General features: G+C 48.4%; 1 protein-coding gene across 1 annotated transcript in view; it reads left to right on the forward strand.

Moving 5' to 3' along the window:
• RYR2 (ryanodine receptor 2) overlaps positions 1-15,802 on the forward strand; it is a 307,123-nt gene that overhangs the window by 180,065 nt on the left and 111,256 nt on the right. Inside the window, exons 46-53 of the mRNA XM_038761058.1 lie at positions 64-250; positions 1,088-1,190; positions 2,522-2,642; positions 3,378-3,547; positions 5,962-6,182; positions 11,035-11,125; positions 13,369-13,509; positions 15,552-15,715. Of these exons, the coding sequence (XP_038616986.1) occupies positions 64-250; positions 1,088-1,190; positions 2,522-2,642; positions 3,378-3,547; positions 5,962-6,182; positions 11,035-11,125; positions 13,369-13,509; positions 15,552-15,715 (1,198 nt within the window). The remainder of the gene's footprint in view (positions 1-63; positions 251-1,087; positions 1,191-2,521; positions 2,643-3,377; positions 3,548-5,961; positions 6,183-11,034; positions 11,126-13,368; positions 13,510-15,551; positions 15,716-15,802) is intronic.

A 15,802-nucleotide genomic window follows, 5' to 3' on the forward strand; every position in this document is an offset into this window, starting at 1 on the left:
TCTGACACAGAATAAGTGTTTAACAAATACTACAATTATTATTATTCTCCCCCACAACCCCAGGGGAGAGCGTGGAAGAGAACGCCAACGTGGTGGTCAGATTGCTTATCCGGCGGCCGGAGTGTTTTGGCCCGGCTCTGAGGGGGGAAGGTGGAAACGGGCTACTGGCCGCCATGGAGGAAGCCATCAAGATAGCCGAAGACCCTTCCAGAGACGGCCCCTCGCCCACCAATGGAGCCAGCAGAACCCTGTAGGTCCAAAGAAGTGTCATCCGGCAGGGGCTCACGCGCCTCAGGAAACTCCCTCAATCTCCATCCCAGCCATAGCCGAGATTTAGGCCGAGCCGCTAAATATCCCAGAAATTTAAACGAGCCCTTTCCGTCAGGCGAAAGTTGGATGTTGGATCATTTTTTTAGGGAGAGAGATTTTTCAGCCTTTTTTTTGCGTGTGCCAATTACTCTAGCCGTGCCCAGGGCTGAGTCAAAGAATCCGCGTCTTTTCTTGAGGGATCTAGTATCTCTCTTTCTTAATGGGGCATTTCATTTTACAAAATGACATTCACAAAATCCATCAGGCCCACGGCCGCCCTCCTCAAAACAAGCTTGGGAAATTGTTTTTTCTCCCCTCTGTGCTAAAAAAAAATCTCGCTTTGCCAGGCTCAATCGGTCAGTGGTATTTATCGAGCACCTACTTATATGCAGAGCAGTCAGTCGTATTTATTGAGCGCTTACTATGTGTAGATCACTGTACTAAGCCCTAGGGAAAGTGCAGTGCAGTAGAATCGGTAGAAATCGGTGCAGTAGACCTGTTTTTCGGCTGGGCGTGGAAAATCATGAGCCGTGATCAAGCAATCTGCAGCTTTTCTTGAGCGCTAACTGTGTGCCCTGTAGAGTGATCTGTGCCACCCATTACTCTCCGGGTGGGTGTTCGAATGGTGCGCTCCGCACACAGAAGGCGCTCAGTAAATACAATGGATCGATCTCCCAGGAGCGCTTGTTTCCAAGAACTCGGTGTTGTCCGGCTTCCATAGCAACTCACCGTCCGATGTGTGTCTCTCTTTTCGTTCCCCGGAAAAAACAAATCAAAGCGAGGTTGAAGAGGAAGATGACACCATCCACATGGGAAATGCCATCATGACCTTCTATGCAGCGTTGATAGACCTCTTAGGACGTTGTGCTCCAGAGATGCATGTGAGTAATATAATAGTAGTAATAAAAATAATGGTCATAATTGTGGTATTAAGTGCTTACTATGTGCCAGGCGCTGCGCCAAGTAGATCCAAGATAATCGGGGTCCCACATGGGGCTCACAGTCTAAGTAGGAGGGAGAACGGGGATTGAACCCCCATTCTGCGGGAGAGGGAACTGAGGCACAGAGAAGCGAAGTGACTTACCGCAGGCACACGGTGGAACAAGGATTAGAGCACTGGATTAAGCGTTTGGGGGACTACAATGCAACAATAAACGGACACATTTCCTGCCCACCAAGAGCTCATGGTCTAGAGGGGGAGACAGACATTAATATAAATAAATCAATGACGGACATGGACACGAGTGGCATGGGGCTGGGAGGGGGAATGAATAATATATATTCATATATAATAATAAAAATAATGATGGCATTTATTAAGCACTTATTATGTGCAAAGCACTGTTCTAAGTGCTGGGGAGGTTGCAAGGTGATCAGGTTGTCCCATGAGGGGCTCACAGTCTTCATCCCCATTTTCCAGATGACGGAATATTCATATATATATTCATATATATGTATATATGTTTGTACGTATTTATTACTCTATTTTACTTGTACATATCTATTCTATTTATTTTGTTTTGTTAATACGTTTTGTTTTGTTCTCTGTCTCCCCCTTCTAGCCTGTGAGCCCACTGTTGGTTAGGGACCGTCTCTATATGTTGCCAACTTGCACTTCCCTAAGTGCTTAGTACAGTGCTCTGCACACAGCAAGCGCTTAATAAATGCGATTGATCGATTGATTGAAAGGGAGCATGTCAGGGCGATGCAGAAGGGAGTGGAAGAAGAGGAAAGGAGGGCGCAGTCAGGGAAGGTCCCTTGGAGGAGATGGGCCTTCAATATGGCTTTGAAGCGGCGGAGAGGAGCTGTCTGTGGGATTTGAGGAGGGAGGGCGTTCCAGCCCCGGGGTCGCTTAGTGCAGTGCCCTGGGCCATAGTAAGCAGCAAAGAGAAGCAGAGTGGCTCAGTGGAAAGAGCCCGGGCTTTGGAGTCAGAAGGCATGGATTCAAATCCCGGCTCCGCCAATTGTCAGCTGGGTGACTTTGGGCGAGTCACTTCACTTCTCTGGGCCTCAGTTACCTCATCCGTCAAATGGGGCTTAAGACTGTGAGCCCCCCGTGAGACAACCTGATGACCTTGTAACCTCCCCAGCGCTTAGAACAGCGCTTTGCACATAGTAAGCGCTTAAGAAATGCCGCCGTTATTATTAAGCACCGGTGCCGTACTTATTGTTGTTCGTGATTATCTTATCTTCTTTTTTTCTCCCCCTACAGTTAATCCACGCCGGGAAGGGGGAAGCTATTAGGATCAGGTCCATTCTGAGATCGCTAATCCCCTTGGGCGATTTGGTGGGAGTGATCAGCATTGCTTTCCAGATGCCCACGATAGCCAAAGGTAGGCTCCGTCTCTCTCCCTCTCCCCTCCCACCTCCCCCGCCCCCTCAGCTCCCCGACCAAGTCGCCCATGGCCAAGTTCGTTCTTTCAGTCGTATTTATGGAGCGCTTACTGTGTGCCCGAGCGCTGTACTGAGCGCTCGGGAGAGGACAGTGGAACAATCAACAGACACGTTCCCTGCCCGCAACGAGCTTCCAGTCTAGAGGGGGAGTTCACCCTTCGATAGCAAAGGAGATACTTGGGGAGGGACCACCCTGAGGATGCTTCAGCACGTTTCCGTGGCCACGGCCTAGGCACTCCCCAGCAGGCCGGCATTAAGTTTCCGGGACTGTCCCGTTGACGATCCCGTTTCTCCTGCACTGCCATGGATGATGATGGCATTTGTTAAGCGCTTACTACGTGCAAAGCACTGTTCTAAGCACTGGGGAGGTTACAAGGTGATCGGGCTGTCCCACACGAGGCTCCCAGTCTTAATCCCCATTTTACGGTTGAGGCAACTGAGGCCCAGAGAAGTGAAGTGACTTGCCCACAGTCACCCAGCTGACAGTTGGCAGAGCAGGGATTTGAACCCATGACCTCTGACTCCGAAGCCCGGGCTCTTTCCCCCGAGCCACGCTGCTTCTCCGAGGGGGTGTCCGGGAGGGGTCGCATCTTCCGGGGGGGCGGGAGCGGGGAAGTTATCGACGTGTCTGCATCTCAGCCGCTAACCCAGAATGATGGTTCTCTCCCTTCTAGATGGGAATGTGGTGGAACCGGACATGTCCGCGGGGTTTTGCCCAGACCACAAGGCAGCCATGGTTTTGTTCCTTGACAGGGTTTATGGCATTGAGGTCCAAGACTTCCTCCTCCACCTTCTTGAGGTCGGCTTTCTGCCGGATCTCCGGGCTGCTGCTTCGTTAGACACGGTAATGGCCCGAGAGTCAGTTGTCCCCTCTCCGGCCCCCTCCGCCGCTTCCTTCCCTGTGGGCCCGATAATAATAATAATAGTCGTAATAATAGTCGTATTTGTTGGGTGCTTACTACGTGCCAGGCATTGTACTAAGCAAGCAAGTGGGGTTGGACACAGTCTTTGTCCCACGTGGGGCTCACAGTCTCAATCCCCACTTTATGGGTGAGGTAACTGAGGCACAGAGGACTTGCCCAAGGTCACACAGCAGACTAGTGGGGGTGCCGGGACCCGAACCCATGACCTTCTGACTCATAGGCCCGGGCTCTATCCACTCTGCTATCTGTAGAGACTTTGGGGCGGGAGGCAGAAGGCCTGGGTTCGAATGCCGACTCCTCCCCCGAGCTTCAGCGAAGTCCGGCGGCCAGTCGCAATGCCTCTCTGGACCTCGACTTCCTCATCTGCGAAATGCGGATGAAGGATATCCGCCTTGCCCGAGGAAGCTAGCGGGGTGAAACGAGACGATTGATGAGAACGATCTTTGGAGAACTAAAAATGCTAAGGAAATCCAAATTCCTGGCATGGCTGCTACTCTGGCTAGCGTTCTGATCTTTATTACCATTATCACCATTATTTCATTCTCATTATTGTTAGGATCGTTATTCTTGTTATCGATATTAGCGTTATTGTTGTCACTGTTACTAAATTCACTCAGTCGTATTTATTGAGCGCTTCCTGCGTGTACTAAGTGCTTGGGAAGTACAAATCCGTAACGTCTGTCTCCCCCTCCTAGACTGTGAGCCCGCTGTTGGGTAGGGACCGTCTCTATATGTTGCCAACTTGGACTTCCCAAGTGCTTAGTACAGTGCTCTGCACACAGTAAGCGCTCAATAAATACAATTGAATTGAATGAATGAATATAGAGACGGTCCCTACCCAACAACGGGCTCACAGTCGACAATGTTGGATGTTGAGTGGTAGCTTGCTAGGTGACTTTCCCCCTAAGAGATGTGGATTGTGAGTCTGAAAATGTTAGATATCTTTTGGGGGAGAGAGAGAGGAAGAAGGAGAGAGAAAGAGAGAGAGAAGTGAGAGACAAGTAGGGAGAGGTGAGAGGAGGAGAGAGGGAGAGAGTGTCCCCGTAATAATAATAATCATAATGGCATTTATTAAGCGCTTACTTTGTGCACAGCACGGTTCTAAATGCTGTGTGTGTGTGTATAGTGGGAATGGCTGATGTGTTTGTGACCAACATTGTCTTCCACGTGTTGGACTATGACGTGAAGCTGTCAGATTCATTACTGCATTATTTTATTTTGTTAGTATGTTTGGTTTTGTTCTCTGTCTCCCCCTTTTAGACTGTGAGCCCACTGTTGGGTAGGGACTGTCTCTATATGTTGCCAACTTGGACTTCCCAAGCGCTTAGTACAGTGCTCTGCACACAGTAAGCGCTCAATAAATATGATTGATTGATAGTAAGTGCTTAACACCTTCATTATTATTTAAGCGCTTAATACAGTACTCCTCCTCCCCTACATCCTTCCCCTCCCCACAGCACCTGTGTATATTTGTTCAGACTCATTACTCTATTTATTTTACTTGTACACATTTACTATTCTATTGATTTTGTTAATGATGTGCACAGAGCTTTAATTCTATTTGTTCTGATGATTTTGACACCTGTCTCCATGTTTTGTTTTATTGTCTGTCTCCCCTTTCTAGACTGTAAGCCCGTTGTTGGGTAGGGACCGTCTCTAGCTGTTGCCGACTTGGACTTCCCAAGCGCTTAGTACAGTGCTCTGCACACAGTAAGCGCTCAATAAATACGACTGAATGAATGAATACATGAATGAATGCAGGACAAAAATAGGAGCAGGTTCAGGAGAGGTTTGGATAACTTCCTGGTTCATTGGCTACTAAGGGGTAAGAACCAGGGCTGAAAGGGGAGACTGAGGCCTGGCGTCATGGGTGGGGGGCGGTCTTAATGCCCCCCCATTGATGGAGCTGGCCACACTGAGCGGTTGGCATCGGCGGGGTGGGAGACGGGTGTCCGTGTATCCCTGCGCCCCAATAATAATAATAATGGCATTTGTTAAGCGCTTACTATGTGCAAAGCACTGTTCTAAGCGCTGGGGGGATACAAGGTGATCAGGTTGTCCCACATGGGGCTCACCGTCCTAATCCTCATTTTACAGATGAGGTAGCAGAGGCTCAGAGAAGCTAAGTGACTTGCCCAAGGTCACACAGCAGACAGGTGGCGGGGCTGGGATTCGAACCCATGACCTCCGACTCCAAAGCCCGGGCTCTTTCCGCTGAGCCACGCTGCTCCTCTGTGGCAGAGTTGGGTTCCTTTAGGCAGCGGCCGGGAGTAGGGGAAACTGAGTCCGTGTGTCGTGGCGAGGGGGTCTTACGCGTCTCCCGTTGATGGTGCAGGCCGCGCTGAGCGCCACCGATATGGCCCTGGCCCTGAATCGCTACCTGTGCACAGCCGTCCTGCCGCTGCTCACCCGCTGCGCCTCGCTGTTCGCCGGCACGGAGCACCACGCCTCTCTGATCGACTCGCTCCTACACACGGTCTACCGCCTCTCCAAGGGCTGCTCCCTCACCAAAGCCCAGCGCGACTCCATCGAAGTCTGCCTGCTCTCCATCTGCGGGTGAGTCCGCCATCCGGGCCGAGCCAGAAGGACCTGGGTTCTAATCCCGGCTCCGCCGCCTGGTCTGCCCTGTGACCTTAGACAAGTCACTCCACTTCTCTGGGCCTCGGTTACCTCATCTGTAAAGTGGGGATTGAGATTGTGAGCCTCACGTGGGACGGGGACTGTCTCCAACCCGATTTGCCCATATCCACCCCAGCGCTTAGTACAGTGCCTGCCATATAGTAAATGCTTACTATTCTCTAAGTAAGTACTATTATTCTCTGGGCCTCAGTTACCTCATCTGTAAAGTGGGGATTGAGATCACGAGCCTCACATGGGACGGGGACTGTCTCCAACCCGATTTGCCCATATCCACCCCAGCGCTTAGTACAGTGCCTGCCACATAGTAAGTGCTTACTATTCTCTAAGTAAGTACTATTATTCTCTGGGCCTCAGTTACCTCATCTGTAAAGTGGGGATTGAGATTGTGAGCCTCACGTGGGACAGGGACTGTTTCCAATCCGATTTGCTTGTATCTGCCCCAACGCTTAGTACAGTGCTTGCCACATAGTAAGCGCTTACTATTCTCCAAGTAAGTACTATTATTCTCTGGACCTCGGTTACCTCATCTGTAAAGTGGGGATTGAGATTTTGACTCTCACATGGGATAGGGACTGTTTCCAATCCGATTTGCTTGTATCCGCCCCAACGCTTAGCACAGTGCCTGCCACACAGTAAGCGCTTACTGTTCTCCAAATAAGTACTATTATTCTCTGGGCCTCGGTTACCTCATCTGTAAAGTGGGAATTGAGATTGTGAGCCTCATGTGGGACAGGGACTGTTTCCAATCCGATTTGCTTGTATCCGCCCCAACGCTTAGTACAGTGCCTGCCACATAGTAAGTGCTTACTATTCTCTAAATACTATTATTCTCTGGGCCTCAGTTACCTCATCTGTAAAGTGGGGATTGAGATTGTGAGCCTCACGTGGGACAAGGACTGTTTCCAATCCGATTTGCTTGTATCCTCCCCAGCGCTTAGTACAGTGCCTGCCATATAGTAAGTGCTTACTATTCTCTAAGTACTATTATTCTCTGGGCCTCGGTTACCTCATCTGTAAAATGGGGATTGAGATTGTGAGCCTCACGTGGGACAGGGACTGTTTCCAATCCGATTTGCTTGTATCCTCCCCAACGCTTAGTACAGTGCCTGCCACTTGGTAAGTGCTTAACAAATACCAGTTGCTATTATTCTCTGGGCCTCAGTTACCTCATCTGTAAAGTGGGGATTGAGATTGTGAGCCTCACGTGGGACAGGGACTTTTCCAATCCTATTTGCTTGTATCCACCCCAGCTCTTAGTACAGTGCCTGGCACATGGTAAACACTTAACAAATACCACAGTTATTATTATTCTCTAGGCCTCAGTTACCTCATCTTTAAAACGGGAATAATAATAATAATAATGATCACATTTGTTAAATGCTTACGATGTGCAAAGCCCTGTTCTAAGAGCTGTGGGGGGGGGGTACAAGGTGATCAGGTTGTCCCACGGGGGGCTCACGGTCTTAATCCCCATTTTACAGATGAGGGAACTGAGGCTCAGAGAAGTCAAGCGACTTGCCCAAGGTCACACAGCAGATGTGTGGCGGAGCCGGGATTAGAACCCATGACCTCTGACTCTCAAGCCCGGGCTCTTTCCGCTGAGCCACGCTTGGAGCCCCATGTGGGACATGAACTGTGTCCAACGTGATTAGCTTGTATCTACCCGAGCGCTTAGTACAGTGCGTGGCACCTTGTAAGCCCTAAACAAATGCCATCATTAAAATATAAGGAGGTCAGTGCTTAGAACAGTGCTTGGCACATAGTAAGTACTTAACAAATACCGTCATTATAAAGCATTCATTCATTCATTCAATCGTATTTATTGAGCGCTTACTGTGTGCAGAGCTCTGTACTAAGCGCTTGGGACATACAAGTTGGCAACATATAGAGACAGTCCCTACCCAACAACGGGCTTACAGTCTAGAAGGGGGAGACAGACAACAAAACCAAACATATTAACAAAATAAAATAAATAGAATAAATATGTACAAGTAAAATAGAGTAATTCATTCATTCGTTCAGTCGTATTTATTGAGCACTTACTGTGTGCAGAGCACCGTACTAAGCGCTTGGGAAGTACAAGTCGGCAACATATAGAGACGGTCCCTACCCAACAACGGGCTCACAGTCTAGAAGGGGGAGTCAGACAACAAAACCAAACATATTAACAAAATAAAATAAATAGAATAAATATGTACAAGTAAAATAGAGTAGTAAATATGTACAAACATATATACATTCATTCATTCAATCGTATTTATTGAGCGCTTACTGTGTTCAGAGCACTGTACTAAGCACTTGGGAAGTCCAAGTTGGCTTCATCTAGAGACGGTCCGTACCCAACAATGGGCTCACAGTCTAGAAGGGGGAGACAGAGAACAAAACAAACCATATTAACAAAATAAAATAAGTAGATTAAATATGTACAAGTAAAATAAATCAATCAATAAATAGAGTAATAAATCTGTACAAACATATATACATTCATTCATTCAATCATATTTATTGAGCGCTTACTGTGTGCAGAGCACTGTACTAAGCGCTTGGAAGTACAAGTCGGCAACATATAGAGACGGTCCCTACCCGACAATGGGCTCACAGTCTAGAAACGTTAGCAAGCCCAGAATTTTTCTTTCCAACGTGGCTCAGTGGAAAGAGCAGGGGCTTTGGAGTCAGAGGTCATGGGTTCAAATCCCGGCTCCGCCAATTGTCAGCTATGTGACTTTGGGCAAGTCACTTCACTTCTCTGGGCCTCAGTGACCTCATCTGTAAAATGGGGATTAAGACTGTGAGCCCCCTGTGGGACAGCCTGATCACCTTGTAACCTCCCCAGCGCTAGAACAGTGCTTTGCACATAGTAAGTGCTTAATACATGCCATCATTATTATTATTATTGGGTAGGGACCGTCTCTATATGTTGCCAACTTGTACTTTCCAAGCGCTTAGTACAGTGCTCTGCACACAGTAAGCACTCAATAAAAACGATTGATTGATTATTATTACCCAAATCTGCCCTGGTCCAGCCGATTGAATGGGGCAAAGGAAAACCACTCTGCGGCCAGAATATCCCTTCCTCCTTGCCCCTGGTCACACCCCCTAGCCATCACCAATGCTGTGGTGCTCTGCTGAGTGACCCTGGGCAAGCCACTTCACTTCTCTCTGCCTCAGTGTCCTCACCTGTAAAATGGGGATTAAGACTGTGAGCCCCGGATGGGGCAGGGACTGTGGCTTAGTACAGTGCCTGACCCAGAGTAAGGGCTTAACAAATACCACAATTATTATTATTATTACTGTCCAGCACTTAGAACAGTGCTTTGCACATAGTAAGCGCTTAACAAATACCATTATTATTATTATTATTATTATCATTATCATTATTATTAGATTCATGGCCAGCCAGGAGAGCTGCCCACCCGCGGTCCTTCAGAGATCCCATTGTCACTGGGCCTGGAGGGTCTCATGGTCACTTGGGCCAACAACTTTCCCAGGGAGAACCACTGGGGCTCCACTATCAGACAGTCAGTTGTATTTATTGAGCGCTTACTGTGCGCAGAGCACTGTACTAAGCTCTTGGAAGAAGACAATACAACCATAACGTGTGAGAGCCCGTGGGGCTGGGAGGGAGGGGAGTTCATTCATTCAGGAGGGTAGTCAAGGTTCATTCATTCATTCAGTCGCATTTATTGAGCGCTTACTGTGTGCCGAGCACTGTACTAAGCGCTTGGGAAGTACAAGTTGGCAACATGTAGAGACGGTCCCTACCCAACAACGGGCTCTCAGTCTAGAAGTCCCCATCCCCCTAGTTTTACCTCCTTCCCCTCCCCACAACACCTGTATATATGTATATATGTTTGTACATATTTATTACTCTATTTTACTTGTACATATTTATTCTATTTATTTAATTTTGTTAATATGATTGGTTTTGTTGTCTGTCTCCCCCTTCTAGACTGTGAGCCCGCTGTTGGGTAGGGACCGTCTCTATATTTCGCCAACTTGGACTTTCCAAGCGCTTAGTACAGTGGTCTGCACACAGGGTAGCGCTCAATAAATACGACTGAATGAGTGAATGTCTCCCCCTTCTAGACTGTGAGCCCGCTGTTGGGTAGGGACCGTCTCTCTAGGTCGCCAACTTGGACTTCCCAAGTGCTTAGTACAGTGCTCTCTGCACACAGTAAGCACTCAAATACGACTGAATGAATGAATGTCTCCCCCTTCTAGACTGTGAGCCCGCCGTTGGGTAGGGACCGCCTCTATATGTCGCCAAGTTGGACTTCCCAAGTGCTTAGTACAGTGCTGTGCACACAGTAAGCGCTCAATAAATACAATTGAATGAATGAATAGAAGGGGAAGACAGACAACAAAACAAAACATCTGGACAGGTGTCGTCATCAGAAAAAATAGAATTAAAGGTTGCTTCTCTCCTGAGAGTGCAGCTCGTTGTGGGCTGGGAATATGGTGGTTGCTCTATTGGACTCTCCCAGCGCTCTGCACACAGTAAGCGCTCAATAAATACGACTGAATTGAATGAAATGGATCGGGCCTTTCCAAGTGGGTTGTGGCTAACGTCGGTGTTCACCTGAGGGCGGGAGGTGGGTTATTGTGTCAGGGACCAGGCCGGGGTGGGATGAGGGGGTTGCCCCGAGGGAGGAGGAGCCCCCGTGGCCACCACCCCCCGGAAAGTGGATCAGGGAGGGCTGCTTGGAAGAGGGGAACCAGCGGCGCGGGGAGGTGTCTAAACATTGGCCTCTGTTATCTCTGCCCGTAGCCAGCTGAGGCCTCCCATGATGCAGCACCTGCTCAGGAGGCTGGTTTTCGACGTCCCTCTGCTGAACGAGCACTCCAAAATGCCGCTCAAGGTGAGTGACAGGACCCCCCCACCGTCTCACAAACCAACTCTTTGTTTCCGTGTTTCATTCATTCATCCATTCAATCGTATTTATTGAGTGCCTACTGTGTGCAGAGCACTGGGCTAAGCACTCGGGAACTCCAAGTTGGCAACATCTAGAGACGGTCCCTACCCAACAGTGGGCTCACAGGCTAGAAGGGGGAAGTTGGGTAGGGACTGGCTCTAGATGTTGCCAACTTGGACTTCCCAAGCGCTTAGTACAGTGCTTTGCACACAGTAAGCGCTCATTAAATATGATTGATTGATTGACAGAGAACAAAACAAAACATATTAACAAAATAAAATAAGCAGAATGAATATGTACAAGTAAAATGTCTCCCCCTTCTAGACTGTGAGCCCACTGTTGGGTAGGGACCATCTCTATATGTTGCCAACTTGGACGCCCCAAGCGCTTAGTACAGTGCTCTGCGCACAGTAAGCGCTCAATAAATACGACTGATTGATTGACAGAGAACAAAGCAAAACATATTAACGGAATAAAATAAGTAGAATAAATATGTACAAGTAAAATGTCTCCCCCTTCTAGACCGTGAGCCCACCGTTGGGTAGGGACCGTCTCTACATGTTGCTAACTTGGACATCCCAAGCGCTTAGTACAGTGCTCTGCACACAGTAAGCACTCAATAAATGCGATTGATTGACAGAGAACAAAACAAAGCATATTAACAAAATACAATAAGCAGAATGAATATGTACAAGTAAAATGTCTCCCCCTTCTAGACTGTGAGCCCACTGTTGGGTAGGGACCATCTCTATATGTTGCCAACTTGGACTCCCCAAGTGCTTAGTACAGTGCTCCGTACACTGTAAGCGCTCAATAAATACGATTGAATGAATGAATGAATGAATACGATTGAATGAAAAATGAGCGCAAATGCACGTTGAAGCAGGCACAGCCACAAATAAGCACCAAGCACACACAAACAAGGCAGACACCCACGCCCACATAAACAAGCATTCACATTTCACCTAACCCCGCACCCAGCCACACAAACTTTCACACCTTACATACGCGTACGCATTCGCGCACACTTTTTAGGGGGAAGTAAGAGTGTTTTGGATCTGATTTTTGAAAAAGGATTCCCAACCCACCCCAAACGTGAGGTTGCTGCCCAGGGTTTGTTGACTGGGGGCTCAAGGCCTCGCTCTCCCGCCCTTCCTCCTTCTCCCTTTTCCCTCCCTTCATCCATCTCTCCCTCTTTCCAGGCCTCCCGGACTTCAGGGCACCTCGCCGGACTCATGGGGGCCTGAGGATGGCATAGGGAGCGGAGGAGGGATCCATTCTGGAGGGCTGTAAAAACCCATTCGTTCCTTCAGTTGTATTTATTGAGCGCTTCCTGTGTGCCGAGCACTGTACTAAGCGCTTGGGAAGTACAAATAGGCAACATCTAGAGACGGTCCCTACCCGATAACGGGCTCACATGACCCAAAACGTCATGCCTCTGTTCGGTGGGCTTCTGGGCACTAAGCACTGGGGTAAATACGAGATCATCAGGTCCCACGCGAGGCTCGCTGTCTAAGCAGGAGGGAGAACGGGGATTGCCTCCCCATTTTGCAGATGAGGGAACTGAGGCCCGGGAAAGGGAAGTCACACCACAGGCAGGTGGTGGAGTGGGGATTAAAACCCAGGTTCCCTGGATCCCAGGCCTGTGCTCTTTCCACCAGGCTGTACTAATGATGTTTGTACATATTTCTTACTCTATTTATTTATTTATTTTACTTGTACATATCTATTCTATTTATTTTATTTTGTTAGTACGTTTGGTTTTGTTCTCTGTCTCCCCCTTTTAGACTGTGAGCCCACTGTTGGGTGGGGACTGTCTCTATATGTTGCCATCTTGTACTTCCCAAGCGCTTAGTCCAGTGCTCTGCACACAGTAAGCGCTCAATAAATACGACTGATGATGAGGATGATGATGAGACGGTCCCTACCCAACAGCGGGCTCGCGGTCTAGAAGGGGGAGACAGACAACAAGACAAAACATATTAGCAAAATAAAATCAATAGAATAGATATGTACAAATAAAATAGAGTAATATATACGTATATACTCTATTGTATCTATCCCGATGCTTAGAGCAATACCTGACACGTAGTAAGCGCTTAACAAATGCCATAAAATAAAATAGGGAAGGGGAGGTGTGGGCCGGGAAGTGGGACCCCCCTGAATCCCAGGATCTGTTTGGCTTTCAGCTGCTGATGAACCACTATGAGAGGTGCTGGAAATACTATTGTCTGCCCGGAGGCTGGGGCAGCTTCGGCACGGCTTCGGAGGAAGAGCTCCATCTGTCCCGGAAGTTGTTCTGGGGCATCTTTGACGCCCTGTCTCAGAAGGTAATCTGAAGAATAATCACCGTGAATAATAATTACAGGATTTGTTAATCCGAAGGAACAAGTTGATAATTGATCGATTGATTCATTCCATCGTGTCTGAATAACAATAATTGTTAGTAATAATTACAGGACTTGTTAATCTGAAGGAACAGGTTGGTACTTGATCGACTGAGTCATTCCATCATATCTGAATGATAATAATCGTTAGTAATAATTACAGGACTTGTTAATCTGAAGGAACAAGTTGATAGTTGATCGATTGATTTATTCCATCGTGTCTGAATAATAATAATTGTTAGTAATAATTACAGGACTTGTTAATCTGAAGGAACAAGTTGGTACTTGATCGAGTCGTTCCATCTTATCTGAATAATAATAACCGATAGTAATAATTACAGGACTTGTTAATCTGAAGGAACAAATTGATAGTTGATCGATTGATTCATTCCATCATATTGAGCACTTACTGTGTGCAGCGCACTGTACTAAGTGCTTGGGAGACGACAATAGAACGGTGAACAGACACTTTACCTGCCCGCAACGAGCTTGAAGTCTACAGGGAAGACAGACGAGGGTCCAGATCTTTTTGTCCCGAGAAGGACCCCCAAGGGAGATTCATTCATTCCTTCATTCATATTAATAATAATAATAATGGCATTTATTAAGCACTTACTATGTGCAAAGCACTGTTCTAAGCGCTGGGGAGGTTACAAGGTGATCAGGTTGTCCCACGGGGGGCTCACAGTCTTAATCCCCATTTTACAGATGAGGTCACTGAGGCTCAGAGAAGTTAAGTGACTTGCCCAAAGCCACACAGCTGACAAGTGGCGGAGCCGGGATTTGAACCCGTGACCTCTGACTCCAAAGCCCGGGCTCTTTTCCACTGAGCCACGCTGCTTCTCGCGCTTACTGGGTGCAGAGCACTGTATTAAGCACTTGGGAAGTCCAAGTTGGCAACATCTAGAGATGGTCCCTACCCAACAACGGGCTCACAGTCTAGAAGGGGGAGCAGACAGCAAAACAAAACATGTGGACAGGCGACAAGTCATCAGAATAAATAGAAATAAAGCTAGATTCATTCATTCAGTCATATTTATTGAGCGCTTACTGTGTGAGATGCGGATGGGCATCTGAGGAGGGCCACTGGACGCTTCCCCTCTGGGGGCCACAGAGACCAGGCCCCTCCGATGGGAAGTAGAAGGACGGCTCTCTGGTTTGTGAGCCAGTAGTCTCCTCCACCTCCCGAGGGATTTGAAGAATTGTCGACAATGACTCTCCCCTTTCAAAGCCTTCTTGAAGGCATTCATTAATTCATTCATTCAGTCGTGCTTACCGGGTGCAGAGCTCTGTACTAAGCTCTTGCAGGGGATACAATACAACAATAAGCAGACACATTCCCTGCCCACAATGAGCTTACAGTCTACTTAACTTCTCTGGGCCTCAGTTCCCTCATCTATAAAATGGGGATTAAGCTGTGAGCCCCCCCATGGGACAACCTGATCACCTTGTACCTCCCCAGCGCTTAGAACAGTGCTTTGCACATAGTAAGCGCTTAGTAAATGCCATTATTATCATTATTATTATTAGAGGGCCCATCTCCTCCAAGAGGCCTTCCCTGACGGCGCCCTCCTGTCCTCTTCTCTCGCTCCCTTTATTCATCCCCCCTCCCAGCCCCACACCACTTGTGTCCATATCCGTCATTTATTTATTTATCCTAATGCCGTCTCTCCCTCTAGACTGTCAGCTCGCCGTGGGCCGGGGATGTGCCCGTTTATTGTTCTGTGGTACCCTCCCAAGCGCTTAGAACAGTGCTGGGCGTTCATCCATTCATTCCATCGTATTTATTGAGCGCTTACTGTGTGCAGAGCACTGTACCAAGCGCTTGGGAAGTACAAGTCGGCAGCAGTAAGCGCTCAGTAGATACTGACGGACCGACTTGTTCCCCGGATCGCCTGGATCTGGCTTCGCGGTCGGGTGGGATTGGGGTCTGCGGGGGCCGCTTGCTTATTACGCCCTCCTGCCTCTCCCACGCTTCCCCGCAGAAATATGAGCAGGAGCTGTTCAAACTGGCACTCCCCTGCCTCAGCGCAGTGGGAGGGGCTCTTCCGCCAGACTACATGGAGTCCAACTACGTCAGCATGATGGAGAAGCAGTCGTCCATGGACTCCGAGGGGAACTTCAACCCCCAGCCCGTCGACACCTCTAAGTACGCACCCTTTCCGTTGCCGCGGCTTGGTAGTTGTCGCGGAGGATTTATTTATTGCACGCCCCCCCAACCCGGGAGGTCCTGGGA

This window comes from Tachyglossus aculeatus, chromosome 19 (assembly GCF_015852505.1).
Source record: "Tachyglossus aculeatus isolate mTacAcu1 chromosome 19, mTacAcu1.pri, whole genome shotgun sequence".
Lineage (NCBI taxonomy): Eukaryota > Metazoa > Chordata > Mammalia > Monotremata > Tachyglossidae > Tachyglossus > Tachyglossus aculeatus.